The 26643-nt window shown below is 47.1% G+C and overlaps 1 protein-coding gene and 1 long non-coding RNA gene across 4 annotated transcripts in view; one reads left to right on the top strand and one right to left on the bottom strand.

The window, feature by feature from the left end:
- LOC128098470 (uncharacterized) lies at nt 1-24790 on the top strand. 3 transcript variants are annotated; one of them, XR_008214263.1, is made up of 3 exons: nt 1-2379; nt 13226-13296; nt 15467-24790. It is a non-coding gene; the product is annotated as an uncharacterized LOC128098470 (long non-coding RNA). The 3 variants fall into 3 exon arrangements; XR_008214264.1 differs by having other exon boundaries at nt 13226-15594; nt 23075-24790; XR_008214262.1 differs by having other exon boundaries at nt 13226-24790.
- Nucleotides 1-26643, bottom strand: part of Itpr1 (inositol 1,4,5-trisphosphate receptor type 1) — a 344324-nt gene that overhangs the window by 1342 nt on the left and 316339 nt on the right. The window contains exons 60-61 of the mRNA XM_052719669.1: nt 26302-26462; nt 7198-7359 (exon numbers count right to left, since the gene is read on the bottom strand). Coding sequence (XP_052575629.1) covers nt 7198-7359; nt 26302-26462 — 323 coding nt within the window. The remainder of the gene's footprint in view (nt 1-7197; nt 7360-26301; nt 26463-26643) is intronic.

Genomic DNA, 26643 nt, shown 5'->3' with positions numbered 1-26643 from the left:
AGTTACAAAGTTTCATCATTATACTCAGACACTTCCTGTACGTCAGGTCACACACCGAGCCATAGATTTATTTACCTCTGTGGTTATGGGTTATACTGAAACCCACTTTCTACAAATAGTGTACTCCGAGAGAGAAAGAGAGAAAGAAAGGGGGGGGGGGGCGCTTCAGAAAGGGCATCTTCCTCCACAGAGCGGGGAATTAATTCTGTGGCCCATCATGCAGGGTGACATTCATCAGAAGTTCTGCTTGTTACTTGTTTCATACAGAAACAAAAGAGAGAAGAGGCACAGGCTTCGGGATTATTTCTGAAAACCATTTCCAAGTGATGTACAGACTCATTGGAAAATGGTAGCTTGCTTTGATTAGGACACATCACTATATAGAAAAGCGGTGTTTTTAGAATTCCTGGGTCTGACACTTTGTGCCCACGCTCTTCAGGGGGTCTTGAGTTCCTCTCCTCAGTGATTTTGCAAAGGTCAGAAAAAAGTTACCTGGTTCTTCTAGGAAAGATGAGAGATCCTCAGATCCCCAAGATGCAGGGTAACTAACGCTATATAAGCTGTGATCTGGCTACCAGTGCTGTGAACAGGCACTGGATTTCGGATTTCAACAGGAGAGACCATTTTTCAGTGTGGGGTCCCGTGAAAAGATGCATTCACAGCCCAAAGTGAGAGATTGATTTTCTTCGGGCTGTGTGGCTGAGCTTCACTTTGGGCCTCCAGCTCTCTCCTGGGTATTTTAGGACCCAGTTCTCTGCCTTGAGAGTTTTCTTAGCATTGTAGGGACTACTTCTGGACTTGAGGCTCACAAGTTCACCAAGACAAAAGGCTGTATGAACACATACTAGATGAAATTATGTGCAAATAGCATAAGGCTTAGGGTAGAATAGTAAAAAATACAAACTTTGGAATCAGACAGCCATGTAACTTAATCTAAAATGTTATTTATCTCCTGCCAATTTGTTCATTAGTCCGTGTAATGAAGGTAATTCCTGTCTGGTGGGTAGACAGCTAAGGGCACATATGTAGATGTCTCAGTACAGAGTCACATACAGGATGCTTACGTTTCAGTTTTCACCTCATCTGATTTCCGGTGCATACCTAGTACACTTCCTTTAGTTCAAATTTAAAGTGGTTATATTTTTCTTTCTCAAAGCAGAGCACTTAACAGTTTAAGCCAAGATATTATTTTTTGGGGGGCTCCTATGGAAATACTTTATTATAATTTAGACGAAAAGATGAACAAAGATTTAGCACTTCCATGTGGCAGTTTTAAGTGAAAGTTTTTGTAAAGAGCGGAATGAAAATATTCTAGCCAGCCTCCAAAGTTTACATCCACAAGTTCATCTGAGGAAGGAGGCGTTTCACACAGCCCATGGAATACACTCATTGTTACGTTAACATGCTAGTTACCTGCTCATCTTACTGATGGAGAATTCAGTTACGGTAGCTCAGGTCTGTTCTCCTCAACTGCGCTCTAGACAGGCAGTCTTGTGAGGGAATACACTCGTAATCCTCATCATTTCAAGTATTTAAATGGATTTAGAAATCTTGGCATGCTCACCACCTATGAAAGGGGTACTTCCTAAAACATCCACAGGAAGCTGCTGACATCTTCCAGCTCAAAGCGGGCCCATACAACCTTCTCCTCAACGCTTTTGGTAACTGCTGGGACCAGAGAGAAACTCTACACACACCGGCCTCACCCCTGCTCAGTAAGTCAGTTACTCCATCTTTGTCTTCAACTCACAACTTGTAAAGCTTCCTGCCATTTAGCAAGTGACTGTTTGGCTTCACTGAGAGACATGAAACGGCTCCCTCCCTCTTGGTCCATGCTTCCTTTTGTTTCTTTCAAGCTGGCTGGTACATCATGTTCGCTCCCTCATAAACCATGAAGGTCCACAGTGTTGTAGGCTGGTGGCCAATTCTTAAACCCTTATCAGTTCAAGTACCTAATACATATGTGTCTGATTTTGATTGTTTCCATAGAGTGGTTTATAAATGGTTCAGCATCAAAACCACCCAGTAAAAACATAAAAATATAGACAAAGGGGACCACAAACAGTTTGGTATTATCAGGTCTGTTGTGGGGGGCTTGGGAATATGCTTTTCTAACAAGTTCCTGGATGTTGAAGATGTTGCTGGCCTGTTTTTGAAGAGATGGGCATGCACATTTTGAACATGTTTTCATATACTTCACTTCTTCCTTCTTCTTACACAAAGACAGGTCATAGAGAGGATTCTCTGCAACTACGTATACAATAGCACACCTTTCGACTGTGTGATCTGCATCAGCCTCAGCCTTTTAGACAGGAGGAAGCCGTCTAACCCAATGCCACTGGAAGAGTTGTCCATCACTTAGTAACAACTAGAAAGGAGGTAAGAAAAAACAAAACGAAAACCAAACAATCCCCAAAGAGCCATAAAACAGCTAAGGACTAAATCTGATTGGAAAGGAACCAAGGCCAACAGTATTGGCTACTTAGCTTTCCTACCATTCCTGCCTGTTTTCAAATCGCTTCTGTCTTTACTAGCTCCATTCACACTTTTCACATATACAACCTGTCTGCCTATCTTACCACAAGGCACCACTCACTATGTGTAACCATTGTTGTGTCAGCAAATATAAACATGACCAAAATCTATTCCAGTCTCACATAGTGTACTCACTGGATATCCAAAGCAAAATGGATATTTTGTACCCTCAAGTACCCGTATCATGGAAAATGTCCTAACTGTAGAACATTAAAAATTCTCAGTCTCCACTTAGCTGGACAGCTGACGCAATGCTGTGCTTCACAGCTATACAAATACAGAAATTACCTCGAATGTCTCTGTGCTGCCTTTTGGCTTTCGTCAACAGCTTTATAAATCAGATGGAAGCAACATCAAAAAGACCTTGCCTGAGAACACTAGACACAGCACGGATGATCATGAAGCGATTAAAAGTTGGCAGAGGGAGGAGGCTCACCAACTCTGCACTGATACCTTAGTCTGGCTCAAAACAGATCTTAACACTCCCTGAAAAGCCTCTAGTTACACACGGAGAAGCATTCTAGTTACCGAGGTTCCAAATAGCCAGTGAGGTCTAGTAAGCAGAATTCCTTCCTATGGTTCTATAGAGTCAGCCAGGCTCAAATGATGAGCCCCCAAACACTCAGAAGTTAAAACAAACAAAACCAAAACAAGAACAAAAAACCCCCCAAAAAACAAAACCTCCAAAACACAGTGTCTGCTGAATGCGATTATACTGCTTGTATATTATTGCTCAGCCCCTGAGAGGTGTGCCCCGTAACCTGTTAAGTCCTATCTCACTAGCAAACTTTCTCAAGCTCTGAAGACTGACTAGCCCTGGGGCAATGACTGAAATCTTTCCTCTAGGTCACTGTGAGGAAAGCCTTACTCCCCTTGTCCATTCCCACAGAAACCAGTTTAGAATTCTGCAACACACTGGGTTTTAGTGTAATTCACCTGTTTGTTGTCTCGGTGGGGAGACAGCTAGTTCTAGAAGGCGGACACTAGGTCCTTTTTGCCTCTGTATCCTGGGTATCTAGTGCTGTGCGTGGCCTCCATGGCTTCCGAGTGTTGGTTGAAATGAGGAGTCAGGTTCACCTGAATGTACTGCCATTCCTTGAGCATGCCATGCGTTGTCATGCGTTTGCCCATGCTGCGTCCCTTCTTGGAAGGCCGCTCCTGGAGTTCTCTGCCAGCCCAGATGCCACCTGCTTGGATGGTTACGGACGCTACACCCTTTTCTCACTGAAAGCTACCGCGGGGCCCGCTTCCTCTGTGTTCCACGGAACTTCATTCACGCCTTCTCTTTGCTTCCTGCTAAACCCAGGGTCCCAGAAGGCAGATGTCTTGGCTCTCTTTCACGAAAAAGGCAACATGCTAATATAATTTAGATGTTCAAGCACTTCTTACATTCCTAGCATGACAGAAAAGGGCCGCTGCCTTATAGGAAGCCAGTCACATTTTCAAGAAAATTAACCTTTTGCTTAGTATTTACTCTTTTGCATTATGAAGGAAACATGCAAAAAAAAATAATTATGAAGTTCTTACATTAGTCTTCCTCCTTGGAATAAGGATGTAAGAGAATCATATTTAGTATTCAGAATCTCTTGGGAGGGGAAGCTTGGAGACGAGATGCATCAGTAATACTTAGACTAGCAATTCAGTCAGACTGAACACCTGACACCACTAATCATGTTTTCACTACTATAGCCTCACAAGGACTTCTCCCCCAGTGGGTAGTTTAGAAAAACAACCAGCAAAGACCTGAGTCCATTATTAAAGTCCACGATTAAAACCTAAACTCATTCCTACTGAAATGGCTATCTCTCTGCGTCTGGTTTCTGGGTCAGACCATCTACAGAATAGCTAAGGGATGAGGCAATTTATGGATTTCCCAGTGAATGGCAGTCTTTCGTGGCTGTAGTAAAAAATGTCTAGGACAGTTTCTTGTTCTTGAATCATTTGTGGGGCTTTTAGGTTTTAATCCATTTTGTTGCCTTTTGTGGGCAGGAATTCTTGCAATGACCAGACCAAATCTGTAACATGCCACTTATGAGTTTTACACACAACAGCTTAAAAAAAATGTTTACAATGTCCTAACACCAAACCTAGTAGCATTTAAACTCTTCAGGTTGATTCTGAGATGATGCATTACAGGCTTGTTAGAAGTTAGATTAAGGAAGCAATTTCTACCTCCTTTTGAATGAAACAATCCCTTCCTGCCCCCAAAGCTACTATGGTCTATTTTTTTTTTTTTCCTCCCTGTATTTCAGCATCTCGAAACTTGAACAGTTTAATCCTGGTAAAAGAACTTCAAAATGTGCTATTGCGTTTCCATGCTTCTTTGTACCCTATAACACTTTCCTAGAAAAAAAAAATGGTTCAATTTCAGAATCACTCACAGGGGAAGGGCTTTCTAAAGAGTGGTTCCAACTGCCAACTTGAAAACTGAAAAATAACACAAGAAGGGCAGGGAATTGAACAGTTGAAACCACACAGGGTCTGAGGTGAGTTCTCGAATCTTAGTCTACGTTTAGTCAAATGTTAGTTCAACAGGACTAGCTCTACCCTGACCCAAGATTTCAAAAACTGAGTTCCTACTACGCTCAGCTGTGCAAGACAGTGAATGTATCCTCAGTACCATGGAATATTAAGGTTCTTCCTTAAAAAAGAAAAAGGAAAAAAAAAAGAAAGCAAGGGAAAGGAAATTTGAAAAGTCAATCACAAAAAGGCAAACTGAATACAAAACAGAGCAAACAAACTCAAAACAAAACTACTCAATCACACCAAAGCAGGCCAACACTGGAGATTAGGGCTTCACACCCTCATGCTGTGATGTACCGTGGGATAAATTTCCCAAGGGCCTTCTGTGCTCTTTTACATCCTCATCAAGAAAACCAGGAACTGGTACAATGACCCATGCTTTCCCGAGTCTCTCCCTACACCTGCCATTCTTGCTGTGTTTCCTCAGCCCAGCTCACACCTTGGACATGGTTCACTGGTTTGTAAAGTGGGGCTGGGCTTGAAGCAGCTTCTGAGTCACCCTTTGTGGTAACTGGAGAATGGCAGACTCAGTACTGCCTGGACAAGGATTCTCAACAGAGCCTGAAGGGAAGGGCTGACTTGATTTGACCACCACAGAATGCTCAGAAACACAACAGTTTTGTTTCAGACATATTTTAAGGAACTCCCCAGCAAACTGGAACCACCCAGGTGTTCACATTAACAGAGCAGGCCCCAACAGAACTTCCAAGGATGATAATGAGAAAGAGTTACGAGGAAATGAGATGAGAGGTAGGTGCCCTGCAGAGCTAGATGGCCTCAGCAGTACCAGTTCTGATACCCTGGGCATGAAGTCCAGAAGAACCTGAAAAATGGCCCAGGTGTCACGCTTAGCTCCTGCATTTCAGTGTCTTGGATCGGCATCTAAGATTTTTTTTTTGCACCTAATTTTGAACATCTGATTTGATGGAGCCCCTTGATGCCACAGCTATCCCAAGTGGAAGGAAAAAAGCTTGCTAGAGCTCTCAGGGGCTGGAGGGACAGAGGCAGCCACAGCCACTGAGGTAGTCATGAGTCAGCTCAGTCCTGTAAAACACCTGTTAGATGTCTCGCAGCAGGGTGAGCAGTTAGTTAATAAAAGCCAAGTGTTCTAGTTAAATCTTCATTAGTTCACTTATTTAGGTTTTTATTCATTTTAGGTGGTTGCCAAGCTCTGGGTTGTAGACAGCTCTCATCAATAAGGCCACCTCTTCTCATTGGTCTTTTAGTATCATCTGTATCTTAGTGCATTTGAAAGAAAAGAACTTGAGGCCAAATGGTATCTTCGGGGCAGATGGGCAAAATTCAACTGGCCAAGAATTATAATTGAAAGCAGAATTATTAAAAATGTTCTCAAAACTGTCGCCAAGAAATGTTTATTCTTCTCTAGTTATGAAGTATATACAAGTACTAAGTCACCTGTGGACACACCTTGCCCCTTACCTACAGGCAGGGCCTGTCCGGTACCCACTGCTGTGCGAAACATACCATCTTATCTACGTGCTGATTGAAATGCCTTCAGAAACCTAAGATGCTGAGCTGTAGTGTGGTTGGTGTGTGGTTATCCCAGTGAGGCTGCTCACTTTCCCTGGCTCAAGTTCTTGACCCAGAGCGGCACCTATTACTACATCACCTATGACTGCTGTGTTCTTAAGGCATCAAAGGGGTGTGTGTGTGTGTGTGTGTGTGTGTGTAGGACAATACGCTAGGTTTGGTGTAAATCTGTTACCTCTTGTCAACACACCTTGTGTGTCCCAAGGGGCAGGGTGGGAGCTGTGTTTCTGAGAGGACTAGAAAGGCTTCCTAAGGCTGGCAGCTTCTCTCAGGATGCGGAGTTTGAAAACCCTGGGTGAACACTTAAGAAATCACGGGGCTAAGAAGCTATAGCGGAACTAAGCACGGACTCTCTCGTCTATGAGTCACGCCCCAAGGGGTACAGCTTTATGCAGAGTGTCATCTTTGTCGCTCAGTGCCTCACTGACGTCGTTTAGCAGCGCAGAAACAGTGACACAGTAGCCCAGAGGTGAAGTGCTCCAGCACTGTAACATGAACACCGCCCATCGCCCCATCAGCCCCGAGGTGTGTGACAGTGAGCAGAATGTGTACAGGTCGGGGGCCGGGTGTGGTGTTTCCCTCCTTTACCTGGTCCTTTAGTTCCGACAGCTGGCCAGAAAGGTTGGTGACCAGCTTCATGGTGGATTCCAGCTTCTCCTGCAGGTTCCTCAGCTCGTTCTGTTCCCCTTCAGAATCGCTGCTGACCAGGGACATGGCTCTCATCCTGGGGAACCAATCGAGGTTCCTTTCCTAGGATCCACATTGGAAAAAAGCGGGAGTTACTTCGAAAAGTAGAAAGAAGGACAGTCATCTTTTCAAGTCTTCCTTCTCACGGACCTTCTCTCATGCTGCTAGTTCTGCCTGTGGTAGATAAAACTAGTAACAGCTGGAGTGTGGGGGCCAGAGGTTGATGTCAGGAGTCTTCTTTGTTTGCCCCACCCCCTTTCTTTGAGACAGGTCTCATGTAGTATTTACTGGCCCGAAAGTCACTGGGTAGACCAGGCTGGCCTTGAACTCACAGAGATCTGGTTTCTTCTGATTCACAAATGCTGAGATTATTATGTTGAGAAAAGGTGTGTCACTGCATGTGAGCTCACCAACTTGGCTAGACGTCTCTGGCCAGCAAGCCCTAGGGATCCCCATGTCTCTGGGATTACAGGTATGTGCCACCTCGTCTGGGGATCCACGCTTGTGTGGCAAGTGCTTTAGTGGTTGAGCAACTCCCTAGCCTGGAAAAGCTGTAACGAACACAACGGAGCTCTTAATTCTTGCAAGGAAAAATTGCTGTAAAATTAAATATTAGCAGAAAGTAGGCTTCCAATTTAAAGTCCTAACCACCACAATGGACACCGCCACTATGGCTTCCGTCTTTGTTACTATGGCTCTGATGTTGCCACCATAGTTCTTGTCTCTGCAAATTATATGGCTGACAAGCTCGGTTTCAGGTTAGGGCAAAACACGCCTAACAAACTTTAGTAATTTAAGTTACATGTATTCAGGGGCACTGAATAATTCACATTGCTGCATAGCCTATACCAGAATGTTTCATTTTGCCCAACTGAAGTCCCACCCCACCCCTAGAAGCCACCATCTAGTTTCTGTCTGTCTCTGAGCCTTTGACTGCTCTAGGGACCTCACATCGTGCTCCGAGAGAATCACACTGGAAAACCAAAACCATCTACAATCACTCTAGAAGTGAAACAAATGTTAAGTTCTCACCTCTTCTGGCATTTGAATGGACAGATGTATGAATCTGTTTGGGGAAAGGGATTGTTAATAGACTGAGGATGAGGAATGGGCTCCTCAATCCATTTCCAGGTTGTGAGCTTATGGGAGGAAGGTGTCTCCGTGTCCCTTCCAGCTGGATGCTGCTCACTGTACAAGGCAGGGCCATCGGCCCCACCCAACCCTATCCTTTTGATGTTACAGCTTGTGCATGTGAATGGTCTTTCTCACCTCTGGTTAGCAAAGAGGGACTTTTCCTTCTCTCACCTCACTTCCTTCTGCCCATGATGCCTTTCTCCTGAATAGCATGCCTCATACTCAGGTTCTGATCAGAGGGGCAGGAATGAAGGGCGAGATCCAGGGGAACTGACTCATTTCGGATCTAGCCAGTGTCCTTCTCACCTGGACCACTTTGATCTTATCGGTATACACTGCATATACTTTTCAAAACACCCCTGCACGGAAGAACAATGCACTATTGTTGCTTTGATCTACTACTGGCTCTCAGCATTTTTCTAGGAGTCAGTCTTTTCTGATACTGATTATTTTTGTCTTTAAACCATATGGTCTCTGCTATAACTACCCTTGCCCACGTCCCCAGACAGCTATAGGCATTAAGCAAAAGAAAAAGATGCAGCTGTATGCCAATAAAACGTTATTTACAAATGTTGGTGGCTCACTGGGTTTGGACTTTGGATTTGTGTTGGCCAACCTCTGTTGAGGGTGTTAGTATGCTTCAAATAAAGAAATCAATCCTCTGGAGACTCACATCTAGATAAGACACATCGACGGAGACCGTTAAACTGTCTTCCTCTAAAGTGATCTTGCAGGAGAAGTCTTGCAAGGACCAGGTGCAAACTAAAGAAGGCAAATCCATGGTAGCACACCTTTTATTCTGGGGACGGGGGGGGGGGGGGGGAGGCTAAAACTCACAGTGTGGCTAAGGTGACCCTGAACTCATGATCCTCCTGCCTCTACCTCCTGACGGTTAGAAGAATACATATGTACCGCCATGTCTACTTTAGGTGGCTCTGGGCGAGCATTCTACCAACTGAGCTACACCCCCAGCTCAGTCACACCTCAAGACACTGGAGGAATCCAGGAACTCATTCCCAGGAACTCACTACTCTGTAAGGTGAGGGCTGGCAACACCTCCAAAGTGACTAGACCACCGGAGACAGTCAGTGTTTGTGGGAGGATGGAGTGATCCTTCATGGACTCTACTCACATGAGCTTCCATTATTCTTTTCTGCTGAAAGAGAAAAATGGCAGTGTCTACCCTGCTATACCCCATGACAAACGTTCATGCCACCCTATATTCATTTTAATCAGTTTCTCAACAGAATGACAGGTAAAAGATCAAGCCCATAAAACACACCATTTCAAAGCCACTAGCGTGAAAATCAGGAGTTTCTCTGCCAGTAATCAGTCTTCCACAGAAGAGTGTCAGTGGCCTGCCACTGACGAGATTCTACACCTGTGTCCATCATTTAGACATAGAGCTCCGTGTTCCTACCAAGGAAGCAGCTCACAATCAAGGGTTGCAATGCTGAGGGAGAAATGAAGCCCATGTTCCAGAAGACGACAGCATGGGGCTGCTGGGTAGTGAACTCTCTCTCATCAGTGCCAACCAGCCTGTGAAGGGACACAGGGAGCCCACAGAAGTCCAGCTTAGCCAAAGGCCCCAGATAACCAGCCTCACTACATGTTTGTAGAATGATTCCAGAGAAGGGGAACAAAGATCCCAAATCCTACTGTCACTTTCAAGTTCTGAAGAATGCATGGATACACCGTCAGCTGGGATGGGGTGGGGTGGGAGGTTTACAGATCTCACCACCACAGATGTGAGCAACTCAAGTTCTGACTTGGGTGTAGGAGACAGGATTAAAGCCCATTTGTCAAGTAAGATTTTAAGAATTAACTTGTATTTACAAATTGTGTATCATTGTAACTGAGTATATGGGTGGGCACCTTATAGTTATTTGAGCTCGAGTATGTAAAAGCACTGAAAGTATTTTAAAAGTTTAACAAATTCAACATAAACTGTAGGAGCCCTTATTTCACAAGCTTGGCACTGATGATGGTTCAGCGGCCACACAGACACGGACACTGCATCTGGATCATGGGACCTCTTTAAAGGTAGACATATTTGCTTTGGACACCTAAGTAGGGAGCAGGGCTTTCACTGCCAGGTTCCTGTAATGAGAATGAGGAGTGGAGATGTCCAGGCAAGAAAGAAGCAGGCTGTGCTGAGTCAAATGAGCAGCAGAGAGAAATATTGAGAACAGAATCTTCTGTGGAACAATCTTTGTACACTGTAAATATGTCTTACTCTCGTTGCTTAATAAAAAGATGACTGGCCTATAGCTGGGCAGGAAGGGTTGGGTGGGAAAGCCAGACTAGGAAGATGCTGGGAAGAAGAAGGGTGGAATCTGAGAGTCACAAGCCAGACAGGGAAGAAACAACAGAGGAAGTTCACAGATGAGGTAAATGAGCCTTGGGGCAGTACACAGATTAATAGAAATGGGTTAATTTAAGTTGTAAGAGCTGGCTGGAGATAAGCCTAAGCTATCGGCCAAGCATTTATAATTAATAATAAGTCTCTGTGTGGTTATTTGGGGAGCAGTTGATGGGGACAGAAAAGTCTGCCACAGGACCAGCTGGTGAGAATGCTCTGCACAGGAGGTCTAAAGGAGTCCAGCGCCAGACTCTGAAGGGAGCACGCATGAGGATGTCCTCACTAGAACAGGGCACAGGTGTAATGGACCACATGTGTGGCTGGAGAAGGAGATGAGGGCAGACAGGCAAGGTAGCTTGGACTGTAGCTGTCTAGTGGCACAAGGGGAGGTCTGGAATAGGAAGAGAGAGAGGAGCCAAGTGTGAAGCAGGAAATGAAGGAAAAGAAAGGGAAGGAGATGTGAGAGAAGAGACTCCATCTTACCAGATAGGGGGGCATGCACAGTGAGTTGTCACAGGCTCATGTGTGATTAACTTATTACTACTGCTGAGCAAATAGATGCTCCAAGGCCAAACTGGTAGTGAGCTCATCTAAGGTCACACTCTCAAATCCCCCATGTGGTCATCTGCTTAGCAAACCTTCTATAAAAACAGAAGACAAATTTCCAGAGAGTCCATGTAAATGAGGTGTTCAAAAGACTCAGGAAGATCTATGCACGGGTGTGCACACAGCTTTGGATTTAGGGAACAGTAACACCTGACTGGACGATGACAGATTACAATGAGATTGTGCTACAGCAAACTCCCACCTTCCTCCCAGTTCCAGCTGTGACTGCAGGAAGGTCTCTGAACACATGCGAAATGCACACTTTTTCCAGCTAAGGATCCTTGACCGAACTTTTGCTCCCCATCCCTCTCCTTTTTGTCCTGCTCCATACATGGAACACCTGTGACCCTGGGACATGAAGGCCCTACTCAAGAGTTCATAAAGCCACCCGCCCACAGAGACAATGCATCTTTAAACCACAGTAAACTGAAAGAGTGCTGTGGAACACTCTTTCAAACTTAGGTAGCATGAGAGGCCATGTATCTGCTGTGGGCTACTATGGGTCAGGTATTCTGACCCTGGGATAACATTCACTCTCCGTTTCTTTAGGAGGTCTTCCATACAAGAGTAGGAAAAAGCATAAAAAGTTTTCTGGGATAGACCTCTTCACTGTAAATTCTCCTTTGGTGCTTCCTTAAATTTGTAATATGAAACTTGGGTGGGAGGAACCCCACTAAAATTCTAACTCATACAAGACAAGCTCAGTAGAACAGAATCCGAGTTCCATGGTGGGCAGACCTTGTTCTGTTCTGCACTGAAATGGACAGATCCTCAAATGTGAGACCTTTGGTATCCCCGGTATTTTAATTAACCACCTGGCTGTTAGGTCAAATCTCCAATTACGCAGTAGTTAAAATTAATCAGCAATTCTAGCCAAACTCTTTCTCAATTTCCAGGTGGTTTTGCATGTGGCTCAGTAGGGCAAGCTCCTGCTGGGGTAAGGTTTCTCACCAGCAGGGTTCTGATCTACATGGAGAATCATATTCTGAAAAGAAAATGTTCAGAATATTTCAACCACAGTGAAGGTGCTGTGTGTGTGTGTGTGTGTGTGTGTGTGTGTGTGTGTGTGTGTGTGTGTGTGTATGGGGGAGTAAGTGGGTGGTGATGATGAATTTGAATCCTGAGACTTTTTATGTCATTACTAGCTTGTCATCCACAACTCCTGTCACCCACAACTCTGCAGCCAGTGTGTGAAGACCTATACATCCCTGTTTGCAGACTCTCGCCCTGAGGTCCTCTCAGGATCTAAAACATGCCATTGTCTTGGTTTTGCTTGCCTTTCTGGGAAAGCCATCTTTGACCGAGATACTCAATTTATAAATAAATTTGAACTTTGGGGAATGTATGGAGTTGGGGTGGGGTACCGCACAGCATCTGCCACTCTGGGTCTGATCTATCCCTCTCTGCTCTCCTCACTCGGCTTGCTGCTGGCATCTCGCATGCCAATGCTATGAGGCACCGTCTGCCCTGGTCCTCCCACAATCCAGTCAGGCAGTTCCCATCATTGCAAATACTTCCTCCGTCAGAGAACACAGACTAACTGAAGCCACAGGCGGAAGCTGGCTGACCACAAGTGCTCAGGCTCTGCTTAGTTCTTTTCTAGGTAAAGTTGGAAAAGTCCCTGCAAGGAGAAATACTGAAGTTTTAGACACGGGGGTGGCACTGACCAGCCACTTCAACGTGTCCTTGACTGGAAAGAGGGAGAGTGTGTGTGTATGGGGGCGGGGAGCAGAGCCAGGGAGAGGAAGGGCAGAGGCTGGAGTGCAGGAGGATGGACTGTGTGTTGCAGATGCTAATTGTTCTGAGAAGCAGGTGTTTTCTTCCCAGGTTCAAGTGAAGATGCTGTTCTGAGAAAGACTCCAGAGAATCCATCACCTCCTCAGAGGGAGCCTGCTCAGGTAGAGAATTCTGTTTACTGACTAAACAAGGGAAGGTTACCTCCCAAACCCTTCTTTCTTTTATAGAAAGATTGGAACATGAGGGGAGGGGGGGATGAAGGGTCAGCACATGGGTCATGGAAGAGAGGACAAGTTCTAGAAAATGGAACTGTTGCTTTACTCCCAAGTAACCCGTTTGGGAAGATTCTAGATGCAAAGGCTATCTCTTCAACCCAGATGGCAGCTGCATCTCTATGTATTTTACCACACAAGAAGAGTGACATGATTTAAAAGAAGGTATGGGGAGGCCAGGCTGGAGTTCAGTCTTCACCCCCTACGGCTGCTTAGAGGAGGAGGGAGACTGAGGGAACGATTTTGCCAAAGCAGACATGTAGGGTGCCCAGCAGACCTGGGATCAATTGCCCCTTTGGTGAGCAAGGCTGGACCATTTATACCGAAGAAGAAAGTAACTACTCTTTAGAGTGCATTTTCTCTTAATGCTTGGTGACTTTGGAATTTATATATTAAAAACTCTTAAAAAGTACATTACAACTTGGTGCTGGTAACATCAGTGGACGCTACAGGCTCAGAAGGGAGAGGCCGATGAGGCACGGAGGTTTTTAGGACAGTGAAGCTAGTTTGTTTGACTCTGTAATTACAAACCACACATTTGTCTAAACACACTGGATGTGTAACACCAAGAGTGCTCCTAATGCAAACCATGACTTTGACAACAGTGTCTAGTATTTGTATGTCAGCTGCAACATGTGTGCTCCAGGAGCACACACTTGTAACTGGGCTAACTGGAGAGAAGGAAGGAAGGGAACGAAGGAAAGGGAAAGAGAGGAGGTGAGAAGTGATACATGGGAAAATGTACTTCCTGCTCCATTTCTCTGTAAACCTAAGATTGCTCAAAAAAAAAAAAATAAAGTTTGTTAACTGAAAAACAAAATTGACCTTCTACCTGGAATTTCATTGCTACCCTCAAATAAGCTACCAATAAGAACTGAGTCAACCCAAACCACACTGACATTGCTCTTTCATAGTTTCTATACACTTCTACCACAGGTCTGTAACTGTAGGAAGAACAATGGACTGGATCAGAACGTAGGCAGAGATACAGATGACTTTCTCCATGCACACAGCACCGAATGAGCTAGCTCATTTAGCTCATGGTTTTCTTTCTTTCTCTCTCTCGCTTCCTTTCTTTCTTTAAAAACAGATCACCAGCTACTGTACTTGGTGACTATAAGGAACAAGTGGCTGTGAATGTGTCCCCTAAACTGCATGGTATTGTGCAAAATCATTATAAATCAATAATGCCATTTACCCAAGGTCACGGAGCTCCCTTGGAGACAATGCTGTAACCTAGATAACAACTTGACTCCCACCTAAATTACTTCCTTTCTTGGGATAAGGTTTCAGAGACCCTGTTTTCTCTTTTATCAGGAGGGGTGTCCAAGCTGCTCACAAGCTGAGGTGTCAGTCTGGCTGCTTGTGAGCTCAGAGTGACATTGCCAAGACAGGCACATTATATAATCTTCAGCTGGGCTGTGGTGACCTATTACCCTTCCTAGACTCAGTTAAGAGTTGTTCTTGGATGATACAGCATAACAAAGACCAGCTCGTGCCAGCAGAGAGAACCGCACCCATTTCTGATGAAATCCCTACCAACAGCCAGCTGCACAATCACCCTTTCAAGTCAATCTGGGGCCACAGGTGAAGTGTTCCCTGGGTACCCACAGGGACTGGGAGAAGGCAGAGTTCACCACTGGGAGTGACACTCCTGGATCCTAGGCCCTGAGCACCCAGGGCTGCCACGTTGAGCAAACCAGAGGTCAGAGTGGAGAGGGAGGGGGCCAGCTGCCTGTGCCAGGCAAGGCAGGGCTGGCCCTTTTGAGACTTAATAAGAAACGATCTGGCAAAAATCTCCCCTTTCTTGAATCCAGCATCCAAGCTGGCTTCTGAAATGCTACTCAGGCAGCTTCCCCTGCATTTTCCACTAGCTGAGAACTGACTAGAACATTCCTATAGTTGTATATAGAGATTTTGGCAATTTTCACTGATTTTCTGATTCTTTCAAGGGTCTATGAGTTTTCAATTTTGACACAGTTAACTGAATCCAGTGTTTTCTTGTTTGTTTTATGCCTACCCTGATAATTAACTTCCTAAAATCCTTTGCTTTGTTCAGGGGAAAGCACTTCTATTTGCCTTTGAACAGACACGAAGACACATGGCTGGGTGTGGTGGCGCACGCCTTTAATCTGGGCACTTGGAAGGCAGAGGCTCTGTGAGTTCAAGGATGGCCTGATCTACATAGTGAGTTCTGGGCCAGCTAGGGCTACATAGTGAGACCCTGTCTCAACACACACACACACACACACACACACACACACACACACACACACACACACACACACACACACCAGCTAATAGAACAATGGTGTTCTTTCTGAGCTCTTTCAACTGGGTTTACAGAACAGAAAACTCAAGACTTAAGCTCTGTCCAGGGTCACTGCTTTGCTGCTACTGTGAGGGCAGGCTAGGAACGTGCTACCATTACTACTGCCCACAGAGTTCTCAAGGAACTGAAGAGCTGGTGTGTACTTACTGACCCAAAAGTGGTTTGCAAGGAGAGTGCCCCCTCTGAAGAATGCCGGAGCTCACCTATCCCATGCCTATTCCCAATCTCCAGAGGGTCACAAGCTTCATCATACAGGTTGTCTCCGACAGCACTTTATAAGTTAGGGAGTTTCGGGGCTAACAAGTACACAAGACGCCACCCCACCCGACCCTGCCCACCGCCATTTTTTTCTTCTTTGTGGAACAGACTCTAGCGGGAAGGCCAGTGAAGGTGACAACTCAGAGTCCCATCCACCTGTATATCCCTCTCTGTACATGTCCTTCCCCCTTCCCCATGAGACTCTCTGCAGGCATTCTACGAAGTGTCACTGTACAGAGTCAGGTCTTACAGGACTGTCAACGTATGCACTAGAGAAAGACAATCCACTTCACAGCATTTTTCAGGTGGAGCTTTATACCTCTTTATAGACTTCTTTGTTTTGTTTTGTTTTTTTAAATGGCTACACACCCATGGTAGCAATGATACTACTGCCTGGTTCTAGCAGCCAAAGTCAGTACTATAATCACCAAGAATGAGTTCAAGAGTTAAGGGAAAGGAGTTACAAATGTAGCTAGGATGAGTGGCAGCCTAGTGGACTGTTTGCTGGAGGAAAGAGCAGGAGGGTGGCTGAGTCCATTTTTTTGAGTTTATTAGATCTGTCTTGTTGGGTGATATGTGTGTATGAATACTGATTGTAGGCATAAAAGCATGCGCTCTCCTGGGTGGTGAAACATTCTCTCCACAGCTCTATCGAACGTTTGCTGGCACAACCCTCACACTCTGCAGCCTGGAAGCCCAGAGTCTCAGTCAGGTGGTCCCCACTCCCCATGCTCCCCTTCAGCATTTCATATCCTTTAGGGCAGAGGATGGTTCCTGCTCCATTTTCTGTCAGAAACCATCGAGCACACAGACTATGGAAAATCCAGAGCATTGCTGGAGCTGCATACAGAACTGCAGGCCGGATGCCACGTGCTTCCCAACACACAGAAAGGTGTCCATAAAATGCACAGGAAGGAGGCGGTGGCCCCACTCCCTCTACCCCAGAGGACAGAACATGTTAGGAAGTTAGGTGGGGGAACTTAAGCTCGGCAAGTGCTTTGTGAAGTTGCCACCAACAGGAACCCAAGCTCAGGCGCAGAGGGTGGGGTGAGAGCCTAGCTGGCTGACTGGGAGGCCGCTCAATGGTGCTGACACACAGTTTCCAGCCACGGAAAAGTTGGTGCCAAATCCCTCTCCACTTCTCTTTCACCCTGATATTCTTGAACTTGGCCATGGTGTCAGCTAATTCCAGGAGGCGTTCTGGGAATCATATTTAGAGGGCAGCACAAGCTGTCTCCTCACTTACAGCATCTAAAGGGCTTCCGACCAATGCTTATGGCCTCCCAGGTTAGGCCCAAAACTGTTGCTATGGCACTGGGGGTACCGAAACATTGATATTGCTGCCCCAGGAATTTATCAAGGCACTCCCTTCCTCCAAGCATCCTCCCTTGATTTCCAGAATCAAAGTCTAAACCCGTCACTGTATGCCTGAATGGAGCAATGCGGCTCCATTGGTAATGCCACATTACCAATGCCAGGACAAAGCAGAGCTGGTGAAAACTAGGCACCACAGGTCAGGGTGAAGTTGGCTGCACGCTCATCAGGCTCTGCTCCCTCTACATGGCTAGCAGGGGCTCCAATATTAAGGCACTCTGATTCTAATTTCCCTAAGGGAGTCTTTCCTGGATGGCTGTGACATTTTACTACACATTTCCTCCAAACATCCACAGCCTTGATCTTATCTAGCTAGGATCCACAAAAGGCCTCCATGCCAGCCCTTGGACTACCCTTGGCAGAAAGTTACTGTCCCTGTACTGAGGAGTGCCCGCCGGCCGACTATAGAGCACCCCACTCTCCCAGGTCAAGCAAAGTGCAAGCCTTGGGCCACTTCTGCTTTCCAACAGAAGGGAGTGACTGACGCGCAGGCAGGCAGAGGCGGGCACTCACTTCCCATTCTGATCTTTTAACCTTGCTAGCAGCTGCTTTCTGACTGTTTACTTCCTGTGTCTTCTTATCAACTGCAGACAAACAAGCTGGGGCCAGCTCTCCTCACGCTTTCCAATTATCTCACCGAGGTCCCTCAGAGACCTTTCAAGCTGCATGCTTTGCTAATACAATTTATTTGCTTGCAACATTCAAGGAGCAGACCTTTTCGCGGGGGTGGGGGGGGGGGGAGGAAGAAAGAAAAAAAAAAAAAACCCAGATCCTCACCTTGCTTTTTGGATACAAATTGCATTAGGCTTTTAAGGGAAGCATTTTCCAAGAAGGCAAAGCTACGGGCCCCGCCCCTGCCGGGCAGAAGCACTCCATTACCTGAGGGGGGATTACCAGAGAGGAGTCCACAGCTGTGAGAAAGAGTCAGCGTGGGGCTTAAGGGATGTCAGATCAGACACTCTCCTGTTTGTCACTGAGTGAAGCTCCTGGGCGTGAGTCACCTGGGTGTGGAAGCTGTCTGCCTGGTGGGTCGAGGGTTCCTCTAGCCTCCTGTCTTGACACTCCACTCTCTCTCTCCCACCAGATTTGGCCACCAAGGAATATTCTTCCGGGTCAAGTGGAAGCGAGGGTAGAGGTGTTTAAGCATAGACTCCCAGTGAATTTTCACAGGAGCCGTATGCTCTCGGCCTCACCTCTTGTCATCTCCACACTCTAGCACTTGAGGTGGTCACCTGGGAGCCGTGCTGGCTGTCCACAGCTTGGAGACCTAAACCCCATCTAACCACAAAGCTCTAGGCCTGCTGATTTATGCATTAGCCCGCCAGCATTACCTAGGAGATCCTCTTTCAGGCTCTCCTCCCTATCCCCCATGGGGCTGTTTCTGCCTCTTTTAAAAATGATTAATTCCATACGTTAGGGAGATGAGGCAGTCCCGGTGACAGAGGCTGTGGGCTCCTGACCCCCAGGGCCGTGTGCAGGTGCACCCACAATGCTACCTGCAAGTGTCCCTGGACGTGTGGCCTGGGGCAACCGGAGGCTGAACTGTGGCTCAGCGTCTCTGGTCCAGTCGTGGGACCCTGCAGAGGCTGGTCTACCTGTACGAGCTTTAGGTTCCCAGGTGTGAACCGTTGACATCTTGCTGGGTGTAGGAGGAACAAGAGGCAACATACAGAGTGTGCGTCTCATCCAAGTTGATTAATGATAACCTAGGACAGGCCGTGGTTAGCCAGTCAGCCCTGCCTTTGCCATGGCAGCGCATCCCTTCCAGCAGCATCAGTGTGCTCCAGCCATTCAAGACACCTGGCGAAACACATCCTCCTCAGCCACTTCTGGGTCCTGGACCATGCCATCTATCATGGAGGAGAGAAGCACTCAGAACATCCCAGGATACTCTACCCAGTCACCCCACTTCTATTTAGTTCACTCAGAAACATTTCTGAAAAAAAAAAAAAAGCCTAAGACTACGAGGCGGAATTTCAAGATACATAAGTGAAATCTATGTTTAGTTAGTGAAACAAATCCATTTATTTTTAAAAAGCACTCTTCCTTTTAATGTTTCTTGTGCTTCTAACATTCAAGAAGAATTCAGGCTTCTTTCTTGAATACAGTAGAAAAATGGGCTACTGCGTCTTTCTGGGAATCATGTATTTTATCTCTTACCTGTAATGCCCCCATTTATGTAGTGTTTAAATCCTCCTGGGCAGATAGTTCAGAGTGGATTCCTACCCAATATCACCGCCTTTCAACTTAACATCTACAGACAAGCACAAATCCTCAGTTCAATGGGCACAGAACAAAGCCACTGATGTAAAAATTAGACAAAAGGGCAGGTAGCATGTGTATGACTGGGGAAATGCATACGTAGACCAAGATTAATCAAACTCCTTAAGCTATCACCATGACTGGAGTTCCTGGGAGAAAAGGCAACCTTATTTATTTCTTTTTTTTCCGTCTGAGCAGCCAGGGGCTATGTGAGGTCACTCTGTAGTCACAGCTTGCCTGGGAACTGAGGTGATGGAGGCGACATCATTTCTATATATTAAGCTGCATCTGCATCATAGGGGGCAGGGGACAGAAGAAAGTAAGTTTCTCCAGCCCCTGGAGTCATAGCACTGCCTTCCCACAGGGGCTGCAAGCAAGGGTCAGGTCTACTGGTGAACCAAGACTAATCCCAGGACTCAATCCCAGAATCCGTGGACCTTTCTCTGAATCCACAGAAGCCCCACCGACACTGGAGAAGGGAAAGGCACAGGGGTCTTCCCACATAGGGTGTCATTAAAATCAACATGGCTTAGTGACAACGAAGGCAGCAGCCGAGCATCTCCCACACGGATGGAACTACGAGAACGCTCCTGGCAGCTCCTCTGTCTGTCACCCTGTGGCCTTCTGTTTGCTGGCTGCTGTGCTTAGGCCTGCCCGCCAGCTGTTGCCCTCCACACCCTCCTGCCACCCTTCTGGCCTTATCTGTCCAGCCCCAGATGGATGTGTGAGGTGGCATCAATGAATTTATATACCAGATGCTCAATGGGGCACTGAGGTCCAATGACTTGTAGGGGATTACATGCCTATGAAGAAGCAGAGCTGGCACTCAAACCAGGAGCTTCCGTCCCCACATCCAATCCTTGGGGAGGGATGGGCTTTGTGGGAATAGCACTCATGCAACAAGAGAGGGAGAAGTGATGACTAAAGGGAGGGAGATGAGGACCTATGTCATGGGATGCCTGAGTGACATTTAATTTATGGGTGAATGGCTGGGAATTTCTCAACTGCAAGATAGAGTTGTTTCTTTTCCCCCTAGCGATAGCAAGAAATGCACAGTTGCTCTTGACGGACAGGACAGGTCTTGTTACCTTGACTGTGGGTTGTTTCCTGACTGAACTAGAAAAGGTGAGAGAGCTGACACAGTGAGCCTGTCTCACGGGGGATTGTCTATTTTGAGAAAAGGTCTCATGTAGCCCAGGCTGGCCTCAAACTCCTGAAATCTTGTCTCCACATCCTGAGGGCTTGGATTACAGGTGTGAGCCACCACATGCCTAGCTGTGACGTTTTTATGCAGGTTGGCCATTACCAAAGGGAGACGTGTGCCTTCGGGACATGCATGTAGGCAGAGGGGCTCCATGCCCGCACTCAAGCAACTTCCTCATCCTACCCACCCATGTTCGTTCATGGCTACTCAACTCTCCTTCTCCTACATCATACCCCACTAACCAGATGCTAGCTTTGGGAGATGAGGCTCCTTTTCTAGGTCTGTTGCCTCTGTCTGAAAGGTGCGGTCCTTGAGGTACCGGAAGTTCTTTTACCTTCTGAATGGCCACCTGAGACTTTCCCCTTGGTCTCCTGCATGGCCTTTTAGCAGCTGTTACTGAGCAGATCTTCCAGAAGCTCTGGAATCTTAGCCAGTAGGCTAACGGAGAGCAGTGGAAGATTTAAACGTCATCTTCCCCTATCAGGCAAGTGGTGTCCTTCTTGCTGACCACATACCACTAAAGAGCCTTTTTCAAGGATTCTTTCGAAGACATGCAGTGTACAGAAGGGAGTGGCCCTGCCAGGCTTTCCCTTCCATCTCCGACAGCAGTCCCCTTTCTGTCCTTTACTCTGCAGTAACAACAGCATCCAAGGGTTGACCTGTCACACAGCTTTGTTTCCTGCCCAGGATCAGTGAGTAGGAGGCTTGCCTCAGAGGAGATGCTGGGGAGGCCTCTCCTCCTGACTGAAGCAGCGTCCACATAACATGAGCTCATGGGGTTACAACACAGGCATATGACCTGCTCCACTATAGCTCTGAGGGCCCAGGAGACTGACACCCCTTGTCTGGTGAAGCTGAACACTCTCAGATCCTGTCCTGCTATGTCTAACTCTCCATGTCAGGGAATTCATGTGGCACCAAGCTGAATCACCACTACAAACAGCACTGGCAAAAGGCTTTGGCTGGGGGCTCTAACACTCTTCCGTGCCATCTTTAGACCCAAAACAACAGGCTCCCCGGCTGTGCTGACATTCAGAGTTAAGAACCCTTCGATGCGCTACATTTCCATGCTTTCTGACAAGACATCTCATCCAATCAAAGCATGGTGCAGACAGAAAGCACAATGCATGCCCAGGTCCTCCGAGTATTAAATGCAGAGGACTCTGACCAGGCTGTGTGGCAGCCAAGGAGTCACTCTGGCTTTTAATCCCAGTCAAGTGACTGCTCAGGAGACGTCAGCAAGTCTCCATGATTGAGACAGAAGCCCAAAGGGCCCCAGACTTTTCTATGACCATACTGTAAGGTAATTAACAGAAAGTTTCACAATCAGCCCTGGAAAGATGTAAAGACAGAACACAGCCAGATACTTGAAAGAAGAGCCCAGGTCACCATGCATGCATGTGGCAATGAGCAGGCTGATAAAACACGGGCTTATTTGCCAGTGTCCACCACTGGAGGAAGAGAATCAGAGGGCTCTGATGTCCCATTAGAGTGTCCTGACCCTGTGGGAACTGGCTCTGAGTCTGTCTGCTCCCACCTGACCAGGTCTCACCAGCACTCTGCCAGTGGCCTCCCACCCAAGTGCTACAGGAGGTGATTTCTGAAACCCACCTTAACACCTTCTAAGCTAGGTGTGGGCAGGCACTGACCCCAGGCTTACTTTCATCTACATCTGTCCTGGTTCTAGTACCAACGAAGTGCCACCCAAAGGCTTATGTGCTAAAGGCTTGTTCCCCAACTACAATATCTGATCATTGAGAAGTGGCTCCAATTAGGAGCACTGTCTTAATCAATGGATCAATCCTTTGGATGGCATCGTTTAACGGTCGAAACTTCCAGAGGTAGGGCCTAGTTGGAGGAAGTAGGTCATTGGGAATTTCACTGTAATTTTTGGTCTCTCTTTCTTATGTGTGTGTGTTTGCCCATGTGAACTCACCTGGGCATGTACACATGGAGGCTGAAGGTTGTCAATGGGTGTGGTCATAGTTAGCTCTAACTGCCAACTTTGGCACAGTTGAGAGTCACCTGAGAAGGAAGTCCCAATGGAGGAACTGCTCAGGTCCAGTTGGCCTATGGGCATTGTCGAGGGGGCATTTCTTTGCTTGCTAATTCATGTAGGAGGTCTCAGCAGCACCCATTCCTGGCTTGTAGTCCTGGGCTCTAAGACAGCTAGTTAAGTCTGAGCCTGTGAGGAAAGCTGCAAGCAGCATTTATTTCTCTCTCGTTTCTGTTTCAAGGTCTCGCTGGAGTTCCTGCCCTTGACTTCCTCAATGACGGACTGATCTGAAAGTGTAAGCCAGAGAAGCTCCTTTCCTTTGGTCAGTGCTGTAGCACACAGGCAGAAAGACAACGGGGCCGGTTGTCCTCTACTGCTCTCCACACTGTTTTGGTTTTTTTTTTTTTGAGCCAGGGTCTCTCATGGACCCTTCTGCTCATCATTGTCTAGTCCATCCGGCCAGCAAGTGCCAGGGAGGTGCTTGTCTCGGTGGCCCCAGCACTGGGGTTACAGGCGTGCCCCACCAAGCCTGGCTTTTAACGCGGGCGCCGGGATCTGAACTCAGGTCCTCGTGCCTGTACAGTAAGCGCTCCACTCACTGAGCCACCTTCCGGGCCCAGAATTGGCCTTTAAAGGATGGCATCTCTTTCTGTCCTCTGGCCTCCGAGGTGAGGAGGTGAGTAACTGTGCTCTGCCATACCCTTCCCCCACAACGCTCTGCTTCACCACAGCTCAGAAACAAGAGAGCCAGCTCGCCATGGACCAAAGCACCTGAAATCGAGCCAAAACAAACCCCCCTTCTTCGGCTGTTTAGCAGGCATTTGTTACTGTGACGGCAGACAGAACGAACCACACAACCCTCACTCCTGAGGGCGCGTCCTCTTTCTCTCTGCTCACCCGGGGCTCCTCTCTCCTTACTTTCCCCCCTTTTCAGACCCTTTTCAGAAACACGCTCTGCTGCTTTTTCCCCCCCTTCCTACCCCAGACCAGTCCCCACCCCAGTGCCGCATGCAGGGTAGTTATAGTGACCAGATATGACGGCGAGAACCTTACAAATGGCGAGAGCTGCATACAGAAAGCACTGGCAAGGTTTTCCTTCAGCAGTCACATGGGCTGTCTCGATTGTCGCCTCTGTGTGCGCACATGTGTGTGCGTATACAGGTCAGAGGTTGACATCAAGTACCTTCTATTGCTCTCCATCCTTTGCTTTCTTTTTCTTCCTTTTTATGTGTATGACTGCTTTGCCTGCACGTCTGTCTGAGCACCCACCTGGTACTCAGAGGCCAGAAGTGGACACTGGATCCATCCCACCGGTACTGGAGTTACAGGTCAAAGTAGCAAGTGTTCTTAACTATAGATCCATCTCTCCAGCCTCTCATCTCTTACTTAAAAACATGCATTTACCATTTAGTTGTCAAGTTACTTTGTGTATGCACATGGCATGTGAATCAGCTCTCCTCCAACCATGTTGGTCTGAGGAAGTAAACTTGAGTCATCTGCCCTGTTGGCAGGTGGCTTTCCCCACGGAGCCATCTTGCCAGCATTTGCACGAGGTTTTGGGACACAGCCTCTTCTTCAATGTCACTGGTTACCTAGACTGGCTGGCCGGTGAGCGCCAGGGATCTGCCTGTCTGGATTCACAGGCTTGGGCCGCCAGGTTTGGCTTCTCCACCGGTGCTTGGGACCTGAACTTGGGCTCAAGAACTCAGTACGGCAAGCATCTTGCCCACTGAGCCAATTCCCCGAGCCCTCGGATGGTAACTGCTTACATCAGTGTATTTTCTGTTTTCTGCTAGAGTCTCACTACTCAAAGGGTGAGTCACAGACTTCCAGTGCTGGCACCCCAGGAAGGCTGGTGGTAGAGGTTAAAAATCGTGGCAGTGACTGCTGAGTCAGAAGTGGGATTATAACTATACCCCCAGAAGATTTCTAAGCGCATTAAAATTTGCGAAACGTGGATTACACCCTGTGGTGGTTAATACTGACTGTCAACTACAGGATCTAAGATCACCTTGAAGACAAACCTGTGAGTGAGTTTCTAAACTTGGTTAAATGAGGTCAGAGGACCCACTCTAAATGTGGGTGGTACTATTCCACCTGCTGAAGTCCTGGATGGAATAAAAAAAAAAAAAAAGAGAGAGAGAGAAAGCAAGCAGAGATCAGCACTCATGGCTGTGGATACAATGTGACCAGTCGTCTCTCACTCCTGCCTTCATGCCTTCTCGGTCATGATGGACTGTAAGCCAAAGGAACTCCTTCCTCCCAGAAGCTGCTGCTTTTCAGGTATTTGGTCTCAGTCACGAACGGAGTAACTAATTCAGACCCTAAGGATCTTAAGGTGCATATGGCAGATCCCCCTCCAGGAAGCCTTGGAGCTTGTAAGGCTTGGGATACAGGAAGTATTACCAAGTGACTGTGGCACTGCCCACAGTTCAGCTCAAACCCTCACCACCGCTAGTGTGTGAGTGCTGCTGCTTACTGGGACAGACTGATTTGAACACCTTTCTATGGAAAGCCTGGAAGTCTCTCTCTCTCACACACACACACACACACACACACACACACACACACACACACACACACACACACACACATACACACACACACACACACACACAAACCACAGCAGAGCTTGGTCAGGGAAATTCATTGTCAGGCAGAGCACTCCGGTCCTTGGCAACTGGGAGGGCAACCAACCCTGGAGCCTCTTCGAGAGCCAACGCCCCAACAACGCCCCTTTCCTGCGTGAGCCCAGGCTCATCCACAAAGGGTCACCTGCTTTCACAGTTCATGCCTCCTCACTTTGTCACACACCCCTGCACGTTCTAACGAATCTGGAAAGCACACGTCATAAAGGACAGCTGTCTGGGGACTCTCATAGCACACGTCTGGTGACTCCTCAGAGCCCTGCTGGAGAAGAGTGGTCTAAAAACGTGCAGCAGCCACTTTTCTGCCATGCTGGGACACAGAAATACATACTTCCTATCAGTAGGAAGATTCATCGGGGGCTCAGATTCTTTCCCTCATATGATCCCTCCCAGATAATTAGCAGAGCACTTCCAAGAAGGCTAGGTTGAGCCCAAACAAACAAGTCATGCTGAAAACTATACCTCCTGATCATTAGGTGTATAAGACACTCTAATAATATCAAGAAGAGAGGCAGACTGACAGATACTAAGCTGGGAGGTAGAATAGGAGGTGGGTTGAGACCCCAGCCCCAGTTATTAGACAGCCCTGAGCTGATTTTCTTCAAGTCTCAGCGTCCCCTTCTTGGGAACAGGTAGACCGTGGTTAGCTCGGGATGAGCCTTGGAGAACATGGCTGTACAGAGTGCTGACATCTTAGTCAATAGGTCTGGGTATGTGTTTGTCTAGAGGTGCCAGAATCATACTGTGAGCTAAGAAGACAGAACAGTGGTTGCCATGGCTGCCTTGCTTTCAGGGCACTTCAGGGCATCTTTTCACTCACTCTGATCATCTCAGCCACGTAGCTCTCTGGTCCGGTGTATTCTGTGGAGTCCTTCACCTTCACCAGCACGATGAAACACAGATAGTGCCACATGTTGTGTTCTTCTTTGATGTGCTCCTCAAAGGTGACAGTCTTATTGTCAAACTTGTCTCTTTCTAAGCCTGCAAAGGAGACAGAACATCCCAGATTGCAACTGAGCAGTCATGGTACAAGAAGGTCAATATAGCCAGTTGTCTTGATTTATCTGCATGCAGAGTTGGAGTCTGTTGGCTTTGAAGGGCACTTTCATCACAGTACAAGGACACAGGCTGTGATCTGACTCACCAGGGTTTATTTTATTCT

Source organism: Peromyscus californicus, unplaced genomic scaffold (genome assembly GCF_007827085.1).
Source record: "Peromyscus californicus insignis strain IS unplaced genomic scaffold, ASM782708v3 Scaffold_6__1_contigs__length_162567912, whole genome shotgun sequence".
NCBI lineage: Eukaryota > Metazoa > Chordata > Mammalia > Rodentia > Cricetidae > Peromyscus > Peromyscus californicus.
The sequence above is the reverse complement of the archived record's forward strand: the minus strand, read 5'-3'. Positions and strand labels throughout refer to the sequence as shown.